This window comes from Macrotis lagotis, chromosome X (assembly GCF_037893015.1).
Source record: "Macrotis lagotis isolate mMagLag1 chromosome X, bilby.v1.9.chrom.fasta, whole genome shotgun sequence".
Lineage (NCBI taxonomy): Eukaryota > Metazoa > Chordata > Mammalia > Peramelemorphia > Peramelidae > Macrotis > Macrotis lagotis.
In genome coordinates this window covers 316,212,762-316,229,647 of record NC_133666.1, presented here as the reverse complement: position 1 = coordinate 316,229,647, position 16,886 = coordinate 316,212,762, and the positions used below count along the sequence as shown (strand labels likewise).

The 16,886-nt window shown below is 31.7% G+C and overlaps 1 protein-coding gene across 1 annotated transcript; it reads right to left on the bottom strand.

Moving 5' to 3' along the window:
• Positions 1 to 5,349: 5,349 nt before the first annotated feature.
• Positions 5,350 to 15,097, bottom strand: SYT4 (synaptotagmin 4). Its single transcript, XM_074205197.1, has 4 exons — positions 15,064 to 15,097; positions 11,518 to 12,335; positions 8,999 to 9,119; positions 5,350 to 5,687 (listed from the first exon to the last, which is right to left on the bottom strand). Exons 1-4 carry the CDS (start codon positions 15,095 to 15,097, stop codon positions 5,380 to 5,382), a joined length of 1,281 nt encoding a protein of 426 aa, XP_074061298.1. The 3' UTR covers positions 5,350 to 5,379.
• Positions 15,098 to 16,886: the final 1,789 nt, after the last annotated feature.

Sequence of the window (16,886 nt, the reverse complement as noted above, 5' to 3'; positions counted from 1 at the left end):
GGAAAAAACTTATAAAATTTCAGACAGATTGATAATTCACAAAATTTGTGAAGGGAAGGACTGGCCAATAAACTTATACTCAAGCATGTGCAGCACATGCTGCTGAAATAGTCTTCATAAAAATGTTAGATTATTTACAAACATTATTTCTGACCTGGGACCTGTAAAGACCCAAATTGGAATTTTTCAATAAGCACTAATCAGATGATTCCAATCTCCAGTAGATATTCAGCAAATGAAAAATCTATCTTTTGAATTTGCTTTTTTGCCTTTTTATAGTTGCTCTTTCACAATCTTCAGTTCAGTATTATCAGAATAGCCTATGACCTTGTGAACATTTTGAAGTTAGGAGAGATCTAGGAACCAAAGAATGATAATTTGACAGACACTCATCATGGTGAGGGTGCAAAGATCCTAGCATAATTCACTATAGTATGTATAGACAGAAACTGAGAGAGTGTGATAGAAGTAAATCTGTTGACTATATTGTATTTTTAAAGTAATCTTGATGGGGCATATGTTTTATGGGAACATTTTTTAAGAACAGTGAGCAAATTTCCCCACGAATTGAGGTAGTATATTGGATAGCATATCTTACCATGTTTTTGGAAGGAAAGTATATTGCTCTTGTTTTTAAGATGTTTTTCAGTTGTGTGCAACTTTTTATGATCCCATTTCTTGACAAATATACTAGAGTGCTTTATCATCTCATTCTACAATTCATTTTATAGATAAGAAGAGGGAGGCAAGCAAGGTTAAGTGACTTGTCCAGGGTCATGTGGCTAATATTTGAGGCCAGATTGGAACTTGTAAAGATGATATTATTGTTTTTCTGCCTAGGACTCAATATACTGAAGCATTTAACTGCTTCCTGGAAATGTTTGAATTTATATTTTCTTTAAATATATCTTTGAAAAAAGTTAATTGATTTTAATTGGTTAATAATTCAGAGATAAGACTGCTATATGATGTTGATGATATAGTTTTAGCAATAGTTTTAAATGCTTAGTGATATTGAGGAGAAGTGAGCTCCCTGGACAGGAGCTCAACCAATATTAAGAGAAAGATATAAACCTTTAAGGTTATTCATTATATACTGAGGGAGATGTATAATGAATCAGGTTCTGGAGATCTGACTTTGTCAGTCATACTGGGAAGTTGGATAAAACTCCTCAGTGCTACTGAGAATTACCTTCATATCACATAGAATTTCCTGGATTAAATAATGTAATTCATTCCATGCATACAGTACTTAAGAATATATGAATAATGGAATCAATATGAGATTATTAATCAAAAGACCTAATAATTATTTAGTTTAGTCTCTGACACAATATCATATAATTTGGATAAATCACTTTAACTCCCTGAGTCTTAGTTTTCTCATTTGCAAAAATGAGAGAGTTGAGTTGGTGATCTCTAAAGTGTTTTAATGCTCTGTGATTCCACAAAGGTACAGATTACATAAATCATATACATATATATATATATATATATATATATATATATATATATATGAATATATGTATACAACACACATACACACATAGCGTAATACATAAGGAGACACCATTCTCTAGATAATCTTCAAACAACATTATAGCTGTTGGATGAATAGAGTACTGTGACCTAGAGTCAGGAAGACCTAACTTCACCATTATATTTAAATACTTTCAAATTGTTTCATATCAGACAAGTCAGTGAACCTTTGGTTTCTCTCAGTTTCCTCAACGGTCAAATGAGTATTATAATAATGACACTTTCCGCATATGCTTGTTATAAGCATCACATGAGATACTTATGAAAATGACTTAGCACTGTGCTTGGTTCTGTGTCTTAGCACAATGCCTGGGGAAAGTGCATAGGCACTCTATAAATGTTTATTCCATTTTCCCTTCCATTTTATTCTTTTTCATTTATTTGTCTCCCCAATGGTGGAGAAATTATATTCAATTTTTGAATCAGTACTTTTTTATATTCCATTCTTCTCAAATCTTTATTACAAAACCCTTTAGGACAAGTATTACTCTTCAAAATGCTGATCGGGGTCCTAGTTTACTTTTCTCTAAACTTGGGAGTAGATGAGACAGTTCTCTTGGGCTAAAAAGAATAAATAAAAGAGAAACAGAAAAGTTAAAACTGAGAAAAATTAGATAAGAAATGGGAAAATTATGAAATAAGGGAAGAATTGTGAAATAATATACAGAAAATTGCACAAAATGATCACATTAAAAGAGATTAAAAATTAAAAAAATACAAGTGAAAATATATGTCAACCTGAGAGGCCAAACCCCAATATATCCCATTCCCTTATAGAATAACAGTTTTGAAATAGTTCTGAATTATGCCTTTGATGTCTTGGGGGAAGTTGTCAAGAATATTATGTCAGAGAAGGTAACTGCAGAACCCTAATGGCTTAGCAATAAATGGTTTATAAAAATACACATTGGTAGGAAATTTTGGGTGGAATGGCATGAATGAAAGCAGCAGTTTATTCCCATCTTACAAACATGGCACATCATACAGAGTCAGCACAAAAAATGTCATGACAAAATCTCATACACCATGCTTCCTTCCAATTCACTTCTACTGAATTACAACATCAGAACAAATCAGTTATTGAGTTACAACAGTTCTTCAAACATGGATTCCTCCCCATGAGGGGGACTGGTAGGCTACTCAGACAAACAATTATTTTACAAGTTTGATACAGTGCAGGATCTTTAATAGAATTCAAGATATGCACATGGATATTTCACACATTATAGAACAGAAAAGAAATTCTCAGATGACAGGATGACACATGTCCCTGCCTCAGTTTATTTATATATTATTTATTTTTTCTTTCCTCAGAATGTCAATTTTACTCAAATTTTCACACTCAAAAAAAGCTTTAAATTAAAAAAAATAATTAAAAAAGAATTCTATTTACAAATCCTTATTGTAATAAAAAGCTTTTTTTTAAAAATTTTTTGAACAGTTTTCTCTCTACCTCTCTCCACTATCAACAGTCATTCTTTAGCTGGTAATAATATCATGCTTAGGCAGCCAGAAGGGTTACTTCAGACTAATTTCTCACTTATACCTTTATATGGAGAGTCAAATAAAAGAAATACACAGCCCAAGAAGCTAAAGAAACAGAAATACAAAACAATTTGCCTTTCTCTACATTAGAACTTATAAATGCATAGAAATGTTATATGTGGTGGAGGCAAAAAATATACTTGAAAATTAAGAGACCTGAATTCAAGCCTCATCTCTTCCACTAATTAGCCTTGTGACCTTAGGCAAATTATTTAAGCTCTTAATACATTAGCTCCTTTCACCTATAAAATGAGGCAGTTGAAGTAGAAGAATTCAAAATATCTTGTAGTTTGAAATTTCTATAGTTGCATGAGACTGTTTTCATTGATGATACTTTTACAAAGATATTACATGGAACTTGATGCTCTAAGAGAATATTGTTATGGGGTGAAGATAATAGTAGGGACATAAGAACAAATACAATTATTTTAAAACAAAGACAGTTGATTCCAGTCCTTTATACATATAGAATGTAGTACATTTTCTTTATGTTGAACACTGTAATAAAAAGCAGGTATAAGTTGTTTCAAAAATGCAATTTCATAGAATTATAAACACCATGATATCAAACACAGTCTCAAAAACTGATCTAATACTGACACAAAACCTGAAAGACTCAAAATGTAATTCTTTCAGTGCTATTTATTTCTTATTTGCATATTTCATATTCCAACTGCATTGAAATTTCCAACTTCACTTCTCCCCCATTTGAAATCCACATGCAGTGACAAAAGATAAGTGTTTCCAAGTGATCATTTAAGTTTTGCATTGTTTTCTAGTAGTATTAAAGTGGCCTCCAGAGCCCAAACCCTGAAAAGTGATATAGGACACAATTATATTGTTTGTCTGTAGGTAACATTTCCAGGGCAAGTAAACTAATAAAGAATATTTAACTTTACACTTAGATGTATGAAAGTGGAATGGGAAAAATGTGTCAGACATTAATGTAGATACATTTCCATGGGGAAATTCCATTTTATTTTATTTTTACCTTTAAATTTTATTTTTTATTCCTTTGAATTTTTTTCCTTTAGGGAACCATTTCTTGTTGGTCTGGAAACCAAAAGATTCTTAATAATTACACTTTGCTTTTAGGTTTTAATAGTTGGTCCACTGGTATTGCTTTAAAAATAAAAGAAAAAATAAATGAAAAATTAATAATTGCTGTCATATCTTAATGCAGAAAAAAATGACTATGTATACTGCTTCAATTTGTAGATTTTCCAACAAGGTTTAAGGTGATATTTTCCCAACCAATTTTCTAGCTAGGATCATATCTATCCCTTGATTTAACTGATGATTTAACAAAGTGGAATAAGATGTGTTGCTTTTTCCTTCTTTAGGCCACACTGAGATTTGCAAGAGTTACAAACTAGTAGAAAATTTGGTAAGACCTTTTTGATGTGACATTTTAAACTCCTTTATATAGGGTAACCCATTGACTTCTGCTGGACTTTTATTACTTTATCTGTAAAATGAGGAATTTGATCAAGGTGTACTTTAAGGTCCATTGCATGGTTAAGATCTTTTGAACCCATATTCTCATATAACTTCTTGGGAAGGACAATGACTTTAGTATTCAGTCATAGAAATCATCTGTAATATAATAGTAAAACTGGATCAAATTTGAGTCCTTTTCTAAAACTAAGTGGTTAAACTTGTTAACTGGCATTTAGAAGGTATCTAACTTATTTTTCCTGTGAGAAAATGGTACCTAGTTCAAAATCACAAATGAATGGGTATACACCGTTTCATACAAAACAACTATTTGTACATGACATAATTGTTAAATCAAACTTAAGAACATTTCTTTAAAGTCTTTGGATTGTTCAAAACAATGGACTTCTCCAATGTTTGGGGGAAAAATAAATTTTCACAAGAGTTCTGATATACTAGGACTCAGAGAGACATTTATTCCCTGTTAATGTCTCAAGAGACCCAGTAAATTCCAGTGACATATGCAGAGGAAGTCATCAACTTCAAAACCACAGCTACCAGCCTAGGAATTGAATGATTTAATTGTTAAAAACTTGACTGTTCTTACTGAAATTTACATTATGACAGTCACTATATCCAGGGAAGTTGAATACCTTATGAAATTGTATCAAATTTCTCTAATGAAGGACAATAAAATGAATAATAAAAATTTTCAATTACTTCCTGATCTGTTAATTCAGCCCAGTCTTAACAGAAAGGATAGCTCTCTGTCAAAAGCTTATAATCACATTTAACAAAGAAAGAAAATTACTCTTTGCCTATGGAAAAATCACTGAGTACCAATTCATTGCTAGAATGCTAACCATCACAAAGCATATGCCACTTGGCAATTTGTCTCCTAGGATATTCACAGATCTCCTTCCAGTGCTCTCCACCTGTTCCTTCTGCTGATGCTCCAAGGACCAAACGTCCAATGACTTCATTCCTTGATCCCCTGTCAGAATCCAAAACCAGAAATTCTACACTGATTTCCTCCAGCCCTTCACAAGGAATGTCAAAGACAAACAATTCATTGAATACTGCATTAGGGGTGCATTTCTTCACATGTGTTTTCTTCTTGGAGATTCTCTTTTTTGCATGATACAGGTTTACTTTGACATAAGGATCTGAAATGACAAAGGAAAAATACTGGAAGTAATTCAAATTTCATTGCAGTAGAGTAAAAAATACAAGGGCTAGTGAAAATAGTCAAAAAAGACGAAAATTTGTAGGCAATACTTAGTAGAGATAAAGAGAAAAAAAACTAATACAACACCTGCCTTAATACCTTAATACTGAAGATCTAATAAGGCATAAGATAAGTAACACTAAGCTGGGAATCTATTAAGTTATAATATAAGTAACACTATGCTGGGAAACAAAAGTGGAAAATAAGTTTAAGTATTCAAATGATTCTATCACCTTAGGTAAAGAAGTTTCTTACCCTTTTTATGTCTTAGTTTCAGGTGTAAAATAAAATTCAAAGACTAGATGATTTGTCCACATATTATAAAAGCTCCTAATAATGATAATGATAACAATAATAATAATGCACAAAACATGAAAATTAAATTTTTGAATAAAACCTTTACAATGATAATTTAATTTTCACAAAGGAAAACTAGTCATATATTTTATATTATTATTTCATGTAATTGTTTTTGTGTTTTCTTAATATATGTTTGTAGACTATGTATATGTTGTTCTTATTCTGACCAGAAAATATATAACTTTGTATAAGGCTTTGGTCTGTCTTTGCACCATTAATATCTGTCTTAACAATATTCAACTACATTAATGTTAAATAATTTCATTATTCATTTTCTAATTGTTGGAACTACATTTTGTTGCCAGTTTTTATATTAACTAGTAAAGTAGTTGTACATATTTTTATGAAGATATGTTTCTAATTTCATAACTAGCTCCAAAAGTATATTCAGTTCTGGGATAAATTTTGTTTTATGATAGTTATTTTCTGTTCATAAGTCTTATAATGAACTGTATATTACTGAGTATCCTGCTCTTTTTGTAATCAAACAAGTTATTTTACAATTTAAAACTTTGCTATATATGTATATGTATATATATACATATATATATATATGTATATATATATATATATATATATATATATCTTGAACTTGATTCAAATTATTTCAGGGTGATTAGATATTTTTCTGTTCAACTAAACTGTCAAATCCTCAAATTTAGAGTTTATTTCTCTGTCATGCCACCCATAGTGACCATAAAATGGTTAGACACACCTCAAATGAAAAAAAAATGCCTTCTAGTTGAAAGGAACTGTGCTAGGTGATACAGAAACAAGGATACATCAGATATGATCCCTGCACCCAGGGAACTTGCAGACTGCAAATTTTAGTAAAAACTGGAGAAAAATTGTTTTAGTACATAGAAAAGAGCAGTGTATATAACATCAAGATAAATAAACAAGTGAGAAGCATTGGATCCAAGAAGGAAATGAGTAATTTAGGGAATTAATGAAAAATTCATTTAAAAAGCAGTTTAAGATCTGCCTAGGAGGAAAATAAGTAGTTTGACAGTAATAATATGATGAGGGGAGGGGTGATAGAAGATATGCATTCCTCATTGTGACAGTTTGTGAAAAAAGGTAAAATGTTAGGGGAAAACAAGAAATTTTGGGGGAATGGTGAATTGATCCTTTTTTCCCCCATTCTAATGGAAGCATTAGAATAAGAATACCGAAGACTTTTAATGAAAGCCTGAGTTTGAATTTTATTTTATAAATCTTAGGGGATAACTAGCAGTTTTTAAGTGAAACTTAGATAAGAAATTTCAAGATTCCTGCCATAACAATGTACAGGACTGAATGAAACAGGTAGATGCTAGAAGTTAGAATATTCCTAGATGCAAGAAGGAATATCAGGTCACTTCTGTAAGAGATTATCTGAGAAATTATAAAGGTCTAATCCAGAATTGTATAATGCAAATAAATAAAATTCCTATACCAAAGACATTAAGAAGGAAGAATAAAAAAAAGTTGGAAAATATTGTAGTATAAGAAAGAATTGCACATTTTTTTTCCAAAGGAAAAAGTACATAATTTGTTTTTAGGTTTTTGTAAGGCAAACAGGGTTAAGTGCCTTGCCCAAGACCACACAGCTAGGAAATTATTAAGTCTCTGAGACCGGATTTGAACCCAGGTACTCCTGACCCCAGGGACTGTGCTTTATCCACTACGCCACCTAGCTACCCCAAAAAGTACATAATTTTAATGAGATTTATGGTTCAGGAATTAGGACAGGATTTAAGATGCAGCTGAGAAGTTCATAGGTGAGGAATATCAGAAAAAAGATGATCAAGTCCATGAGGGATATGATCTTCATGTTAAAAAAAAGTTAGTTTTGCCTCTCTTAAAACAAGGTGGCATCTGTTTACAACATCACTCCTTGGATTCATACAGTTTTTTTCTCCTGTTCATATATTACCATATATTATAAAATCTTTATGCTATTCTCTTTTTGACAGTACAAGTAGGTGGTACATTATATAGAGCACTAGTCTTGGAATCAAGGAAACTCATTTTCATGAATTCATTTTCTAATTATATGACACTGGGCAAGTCACTTCATCCTGTTTGCCTCTGTTGGTCATCTATAAATGAGTTTAGAAGGATATGGCACATAACTCCAGGATCTTTGTCACGATATTTCCATGGGAGTCATCATGGATAGCCAGACATGACTGATAAATGACTCAGCAACAACATCTCCCATTAGATTAAAAATTTCACAAAGTCAGAACTAGATCTTTTCCAATAATTGTAACATCTTCACTGTTTATCACAAAGATCAGTGCTAAAAATCTTTTGAAATTAAATGAATTATTAAATGAAAATGAATATATGTTTGATAGTCATACATAATGAGTACCCTAATAAATTATCATAAATTAATGTTCCCTTCCTATGTTCTTTAACAGAACTAAGAACCAGTGCTGACTTTTATTGATTGTAATAAAGACAAAATGATAAACACAGATAATGGAAGAGTTAATGCACATATATCATCGAAAATGGACTAGTAAATATGACTTAGACATGGATTATACTTTGTCAGTTTTATAAAAATTATAAATCAAATAAAGAAACAAATAAAAGATCTGCTTCTGGGTTTCTTCTAAATATTTTCAATGCTAACATTGACTAGTTATCTTCTTATAAACCCTGAAATCTCTCTTAAACCCTAATTTTATCTGTTTTATTCATGTTCCTAAACACTTAAGAAAAACTTGAGAACCATGATAATAATACTGACTGACCTAAAGAATCAAAGACACAAGCTTCAAGTTATATAATTAAAAAATAAAAATCAGAACTTTGATCATAATTATATAATAAAACACACTCTTCATAATCTTGATTCAATTCTTTGCCAATATAAATCAAATGCAAAGTTACCTGATAATCCAGAAACATCTGCTTTAGGTAGGTGACGAGCTTTTAGAACCACCACAGTGAGAGTATTAGTTGTGGACTGGTAGCAAAGAGAAATCAGTAGTTCACCTCGTCCTGAAGATTTCTAGAAGTAAAGATACTTTTCATAAATACTTTCTGAAAATTGTACTAATGAAATATTTTCTAACATACTGCACTTAGTATTGCTACATATTTCTATTTCTTTGAATTTCTTTTCCCCCACTCTGACTTTAATACATTAGATATAAATGTAATCATAATAGGAACCTTCAAAGGAGTCACCATCACAATCATGTCTCACTTATGACTGCCATCTAGTGGTTTTCATATTTATTGCTTCAAGTTTTCATTTTCCATGGGTTAGCCACACCCCTTTTTTGAATTTTTCAAGAGAAGATTCAATGTTAAATTCATATACAACTAGCCATAGGTTTTTGTTGCTGCTGTTTTGAGGACCAATTTATATTTAATTAATATTGAGTGATTAACATACTATCAAATCATCCTAACAACTGAGTAAAGGAAAAAAAAAATATGACCATATTCTTTGCAGTTGTGGGAGCTGTTTAATCATATATAAAAAAGTTTGTTCAAAAATCCTAAGAGACTTCATTAAGAATAAACACTATTGTATTGCCTTCTACATATTGAAAGGTATGACAGGCTTGTTTTGTTCCTAAGGCATGCAATTTCAGTTTATTTGATTGCAATATTCTGAGTAATATTTGAACTCTGCTTTTGGGATGATTGTTAACTTATAACATATGTTTTAAGGGAAAAAAGTTAAAAAGAAAACAGCTTTAAGACTTGAGAGGAAGAAAAAGAGAGTTTCTTAACATGTATTTCATGGAACTATTTTGTCAGCATGTTAAATCTATTGATGTCTACATAAAAATCTAAATTTCATAAAATAAAGCACATAGGATTACAAAGGCAACTATTTACTATAGTTATCCAAATTTTATAGAAAGCATAGACATTAGCAAAAGAATCCCTGAGCAAGAGGATGATATTTACCACATGGGTTTCAATCTAAGAAACAGATGAGATGACATTCAATTTTGGGGTACTTGGGCAATTGATGAAATCAATTGACCCCATATGAAATAAAATTTAGAAATTGATACTAATTTGATATTTAAGATAGATATTAACACAAATCTCTTAATTAGGCAGTTAGGAAAATCTTATTTATTTTTATGTAATTTAGCAGTTTAGTCTTTTTTAAAATATTCCAAATGCATATTAAATTAAAGAGGTATTGTCTTTTACTTTTTTAGTTACTGCATATGTTCTCCCTGTATATTTGTTCCCTTGGGATGAGGTTTAAACTAAAACTGAAAACTCTCATTGTGAATAAATAATTTGAATAAAGTAAATGTATAAGGCAAATAAGGGGAGTATTATTGATTGACATAAAAGCAACACACTGGAAATCAAGAGACTCTAGTTCATGACTTCATATTCTTTCCCTAATTACAAACAATACCAAAATGTATAAATAAGCTTTATATTTGCAGTGATCAAAGTGAAGGAAACATATCAAGCAGAGAAATTTTATGAATGAATCTTAGTAACCCCGGGAAAAGTGAAATAAATTTGGGGGAATAACAAGTTAGACAAAAAGGAAGTACAATTTGTTTACCACTCTAGGTTACAGATAAGGATTACAGGTTTTAAATGACTTCCTAAAAATCACACAATGATGATTTTAGACTACAAACTTTATCTCCTTGGCCTAAGTTTCCTCATACAAAATTGGTACACACAGCTAAGGGTTTGATCATTTGCAAAGTCTTTTTCAGTGTTAATGATTCTTTGTTAAAATATAAAATTCTCACATTGTTAAAGTTCCACTGAGTTTTCTATTACTAAACATCTGATATATTATGGAGCTGCTGCAAGTAGAAGACACTTGAATTTTACACTCCAAGTTGAAATAGAATTTATTTTGATTAACTTCATGTGTTGTCATTTTCTAAATGGCACAAAAGCTAAAACAGAATGATACCAAAGTAAATAAGTACCAGAATAAATAACATCCTGTTGATCAATTTTAAATTATGGACAAGATTTTTGATAGTTTCTAAACTCAAATAAAACTAAAATCACTAAACATTGATGTTACTGACATATTGTTTTGTAGAAGATAAACATTTATTATGATGCTGGGGAGATAACTTCATTAAAAGTCAATACAAATACTTGTATTGAAAAAAGAAAAATAAATCTTTAGAATAATGTTTTAAAATGTTGATTATATTTCACTTTTATAGTCCTTAAGATATCTTTATATAAATTTTATTAAAATATGAAGCTAAATAAATTTAATTATTTTCATTGTTACTATCTTTAATGTTAGCATTAACTATAGTAAAATAATGACAAAGAATTTGATAGAATTTTCAAGTAAAACCTCTTGATATTATAAATGACTTATTACTAGATGTACTAATAATTCAATCAGATTGCAAGCATTTTAAAACCCATAAGATAATTACCCTAACATTTCTTTTGATGATCTCTCTGTTCATTAACATTCTTCCATCAGCCAGTTCAATGCCTGAGAGTGGAATAAGGACTTCTCCAATGATATCATCTCTTGAAAACCTGTCAAAACTCAATATGATGAAATGAAGGATCAGTTCTTGTATTTGACTATATGGGATCCCATAGAAGGTAAATGTTTCATCAAAAGCTGGATCTAAGGTTTTTCTCAGGACTCTGGTTTTCACTTTGTGCTTCTTCTCAGGAAGGATGGTCATTTTGATATAGGGATCAGAAGTCATTGACTGTTCATCCATAGCTGGCAGTCCACGAGCTTCTTTGATGTTCACCACAAATGCCTTTTTCTCAAAATTGTACTCTAAGGAAAAGAAAAGGGTGCCAAGTTTGTCCTGTTTCTCTTCAGAACACAAGGATGAACTAGACTTCAAGCTGTCTGGGGAAGTGGACTCTTTCTGTTCCCTTTCTGAGAAGGGTTTAGGAGTCAAGTTCTCAAGATCAGAAGGGCTTCCAGCTTTGGGGTTTGCTTTGGGGAAATTGCCATTGAGGTCTCTCTTCTCAAGGTCAAGATGTAGTGAGGTCTTTGGCACAACTGGTTTATTTTTTGCTTCATTTTTGTCATCTGCTCCAAATTTCTTCTTACTATTCAGATTTTCTGGATAAATGTCAACACCTTTGAGCACATGCACAAATTTATAGGGAGGAGTCTTGTTAGTCTTGGAAGATTTTCTCTGACAGCAGATCCAAGCAAACAGGGATACAGTGAACACCAGACCAAATGCACTGAAGATCCCCACGACTGTAGGAATTTCATCTGGAAAATGAAATGGCCAATAACTTATATTAAAGGAGTAAAGCTTGAGATACAAGGCAATTTGAAAAACATAATAGAGATAGCAATTGCAGTAGGTTGGACAGATTGAATTACTTTCCAACTGCTCAGGATAAGAGTTATGTATATATTTCACGCCACCTTCAGGTATAAACACATCCCCTGGGTGACACCAAGAAAGAAATACAGTATGATGGAAACTCCCTCATTTCAGTAGTGTGCCATAAACAAAATGACAGGGAGAAACTAGAGAGGAGAAAGATCCCTTAACCTATAGATATTTCTTTTGATTATTAGACACATCTACCACAGATTGGCCGGTAAGTCCTAATTTCATTTTATTTTCATTAACATTGCTTTATTTTTTTCCTGAAACATTATTATAACATATATTATAACATTATTCAAAGCATACACTATTCAAACACTATTAGAAATTCCTTGAACTAGTTTACTTAGAATCAAATATAGTGATAGAGTCAAAGCAATTATGAAGCAATTATAAAACATTTATCATACTCTGTCATACACATTAAAAGTTGCTCTATAAGATACTGAGCCAGAATGTAAGGAAATAAGCTGAATAAAAATAAAGAAAAATAAAATTAAAACAAAAAGTAATTTTTCATTTTGTTTACAAAAATAAAAAAAAGGTTTTATACTCTTAAAATCCTCCCATATGATTTCCAAAGTACAAAGAGAGAAACTGTACAATTTACACCAATGCAAATAGCAAGACAATAATATAGTTTTTTTCTAGTGAATAGCTTCCTTTTAGCATATAATTAGAAAATGAACATAGCTGAGAATTTAGTCTTCTCCATAATGGATTTTTTTGTCTTAATATATATTTCGATGTGTCAATACAGTAATCACAACCACATTCACATTTCTCCTGAGAATAGAATATTAAATTATTGATATTTAGTGACATTGCTAATGCATTAAGGTAATCATGTTCCATATATAAGCTTATTTCTCCCACCAATAATTAGCCACTATGTATAAAAGCTTAGTATTATTCCTGCCAAGACATATTACTCTTTTCAAATGAATGTTCAGTAGAAGTAAGATAATCATTGGTAAATATAATCATTTTTTCACTAAGCTTTGTTACTTTACATATTTTCAAATTCCCTTTCTATAATGAAGTAGAAAATTCAGGAATATAAAGGGTTACTTTTTATTTAAAGATCTCTGAGAAGAAAAACCTTTTGTCAGTACACTTCTCACTAACCTCTCTACTTAGAATTCTCTACATTTCTCCAAATAAATTAAAACCAGAACTTAATAAAAATGAATTGATAAGTCAAAATATTAATTTAAGGAAAAATTAAAAAAAAACATAATTACTTAGAAATGAGAAATCTTTGATTTTGTGAATTCTGAAATTTTCTTGCATGACATACAATAAAACAGTCAAGAACTTAACTTGACTAGCTAAACTTATCATAAGCTTTGAAGTTGTCCTTACAACAGGCATTTAAAAGGTACACACAATTTGCTTGAATGTGAAGTCTACTGTAACAAATTGGATCTGTGAGCATAATATTTCAAGGAAAATAGAAAATAACATAAAACTTTCAGTTAAATGAACTAGATTGTAGGACTTAGAACTGAATGAGACTTAATATTTTAAGATAGAGTATCTTTTGAGGGGGCAGATAATAGTTCCTTAATAGAAAAAGTTCATTTTTTCCCATCAAGCATGGTTGATGGACATGATATCAATGTAATTACAAACAACCAAGTGGAAAGTGGTGAACAGAAGTGATTACTATCAATTTAGAGTGAAACATTGCTTCTTTGAATTCTCTTATCAAATAACTAAACCATGCAATGCATTATAGAAAAGAATAATTAATCCCAAAATCCTCCTACAAGTAGAATACATAGATTTGGGGAGCACAGAATAAAACTAGTCCACTCAATGTTGATAATACTTTCCTAACCCCTCCTAACCTTACTCTTCTTAGCATATTTTGATGAGAATGTTTGACTTTCAGTGTTGTATCATTTTAAAAGTAAGGCACTACCCTATTGCACAAAGATGGAACATAATAGAACCATTAACTTAAAGGGTGAGGGAGTTGTATTTGAACAGCAAGCAGCACACCTTTGGTATGATGTAATAGGGAATAGATAGAAATGCTGCCCTATAATCCTACCCAGCAACATCTCCTGAAGAAAAAAAAAAGGAAAACCTAGCCTAGCAATATGACCATAAATCAATTATGATACTTTCTGATATAAAATGAACAAGTCAAAACCAACTATTTAAAATTATTTTGAACTGACTCCATCTTTTATGATGTCTTAAAAATATTTTTGCTTCCAAAATCTGTGATGCTCCGAACCATCCCCAGTCCTTCACCAAATGACAGACACAATCTTCACCAGGTCAAATAAAATAAAATCCACAAATATCATAACACTTTTCTACTACTACAATCTAAGGAGCTCTCTGAATCTTTGACAACTTCTGGATGGTAAAATAACATTAACAGAATGCAGCTTTCAAGGAGGATGTATGGCAAGGAAAAGGGACAGACCGGGTTTACTAAGATAATCCTAATATCATTCCTGTTCTCCAAAGAATAACTAATCAAACCCAGGAATATGCACTCTAAGCAGTAGTTTCCAAAGAAAAAAAACAAGCCAATGAACAAACAAACAAACCCTGTTTAAGTTTGGTTAAGAACTTGCTTACCAAATTCCTCTCTGCTTGATGTGATCGGAGCCATGTTTGCTGCGTGCTCTGTCCGAGGTACTGAATAACAACCCCTGGCTCTTCTCACTATGGAAGCGACTGTTTTCCTCTTCCCCCGAATCAGAGGCTGGATTTTTCTCGTGATGCACACACCAATGTGCAGCCCAGGGGATCTTCAAGCGGGAACAAGGTTGGGGGGGGGGGGGGCGAGGAGGGAACTCGGCTCTCTCTCACACAGTGATTTGCCACCCCCGTTCCTGTTTTGGCTCTTCTGAGGAGCTCCGCTCTTAGATTGTAGACGTGGTTGAAACCCAAATTGACGCAATCCTGACGCTACAAGGCTGAAATCAGCACCTGCCCTCCTCCCCTTCCTTTCTCCCTTCTATTTTCTCTACAGCACCCCCCCTCCTTCTCTTGCTCAAGCCTCTCTAGGGGATTCAACACACACACTCATCAATTCTTTAAACTGCTCTGCTACAGGAGATTAGCTGTTTTATTCAGTGGGACACAGAAGCAGACTGAGATAGAAGTCCCTAAACTCAATTCTGTCATTCAGTAGCATAAAATCTTAGGGTTCCATAGGTGGGTGGAAACGTATCTCAGAGTGTCAGTGTTGTGATGCAAGGGGGGGGGCAGTATTAAGGGGCAAGGGAAAATAAAGAAAACTTCAATTCCATGTGATCCATTTCACACACATGCATAACAAAATACTTTTTTCTAGCTTTTTTCATCTTTTCTTTAAAGGCATAAGCTTGTGAAAGAAAAAAATAATCACATCTGAAAGAGACATGTAAAATAAGTTACCAAGGTTTTTCAGATACATCTCCTTTCTTCTCTTCTCCCTTCCCCTTTAGTATTGTTATTAATATAGTAATCTGCTACTACTATTAGCAACTTTTCATGCCCTTTTCACATTTCAAGTTTATTCTATTTAATATCAGAAATTTCATCTGGTAAAATGCTTAGGAACACATGTGAATAATCACTTGCTTTTTTTGATGAAGTTCAGTAAATACAGAAACTTTAGGGATGATATACTTAGTTATATACTTAGTTATAAAGTCTATCTTTTAATGTATGGGGGAAATACCATTAAAGTTTGAAAATATCTAATTTGGTTTCTGCTGATGAAAAGATAATTATGTTCTACTATATATGCAAATGCATATCATTCTCATCATATACACATATACATAGAGTGTGTATATATACATATACATATACATATATGTATACATATATATAGTGAATATATGTGTTCATGCATGCCCAACACACACACATATATCCATAATCTCTTTTGTCAGTTTGATTTGAGATTTAACAAAATTGTCTCTATAAAACATGTCCATCTATTTATTTAACAGGAGGGGTACTCAAGGTGTACCTCAACATCATTAGTTATTGTTTGTCAAAGAACTCCTTTGAAATGAGTTCTTGCTTTGACTCTATGTGTTTTTGAAGGGTGGGGTGGGGTGGGGTAGACAGTCTCAAGAATAAACAGTACAACCAACAAGGTTCTAAGGATTGGAGTATAGAGACTAGGATTGGTCCAGTCATACCTGGGGAATAATTGACTAAAATTCTACATAATGGAAATTTTTATGTATCAACATTGCTTTAATTTTTTTACAAAATGACTAACTTTTCAGTCATCTATTTTTTAAAGCTGCTTTAAAAAGTAAATGTATTCACTACCACCATTTATTGGAAAGCTTTCAAGTCTGTAATCTCATTTTACTACCTGATGCAAATGAGTCACACCTATAGCAATTTATTTACCTGGCAAGATTCTCTCTAAGGAAAAAAAAGGAAAACATCTC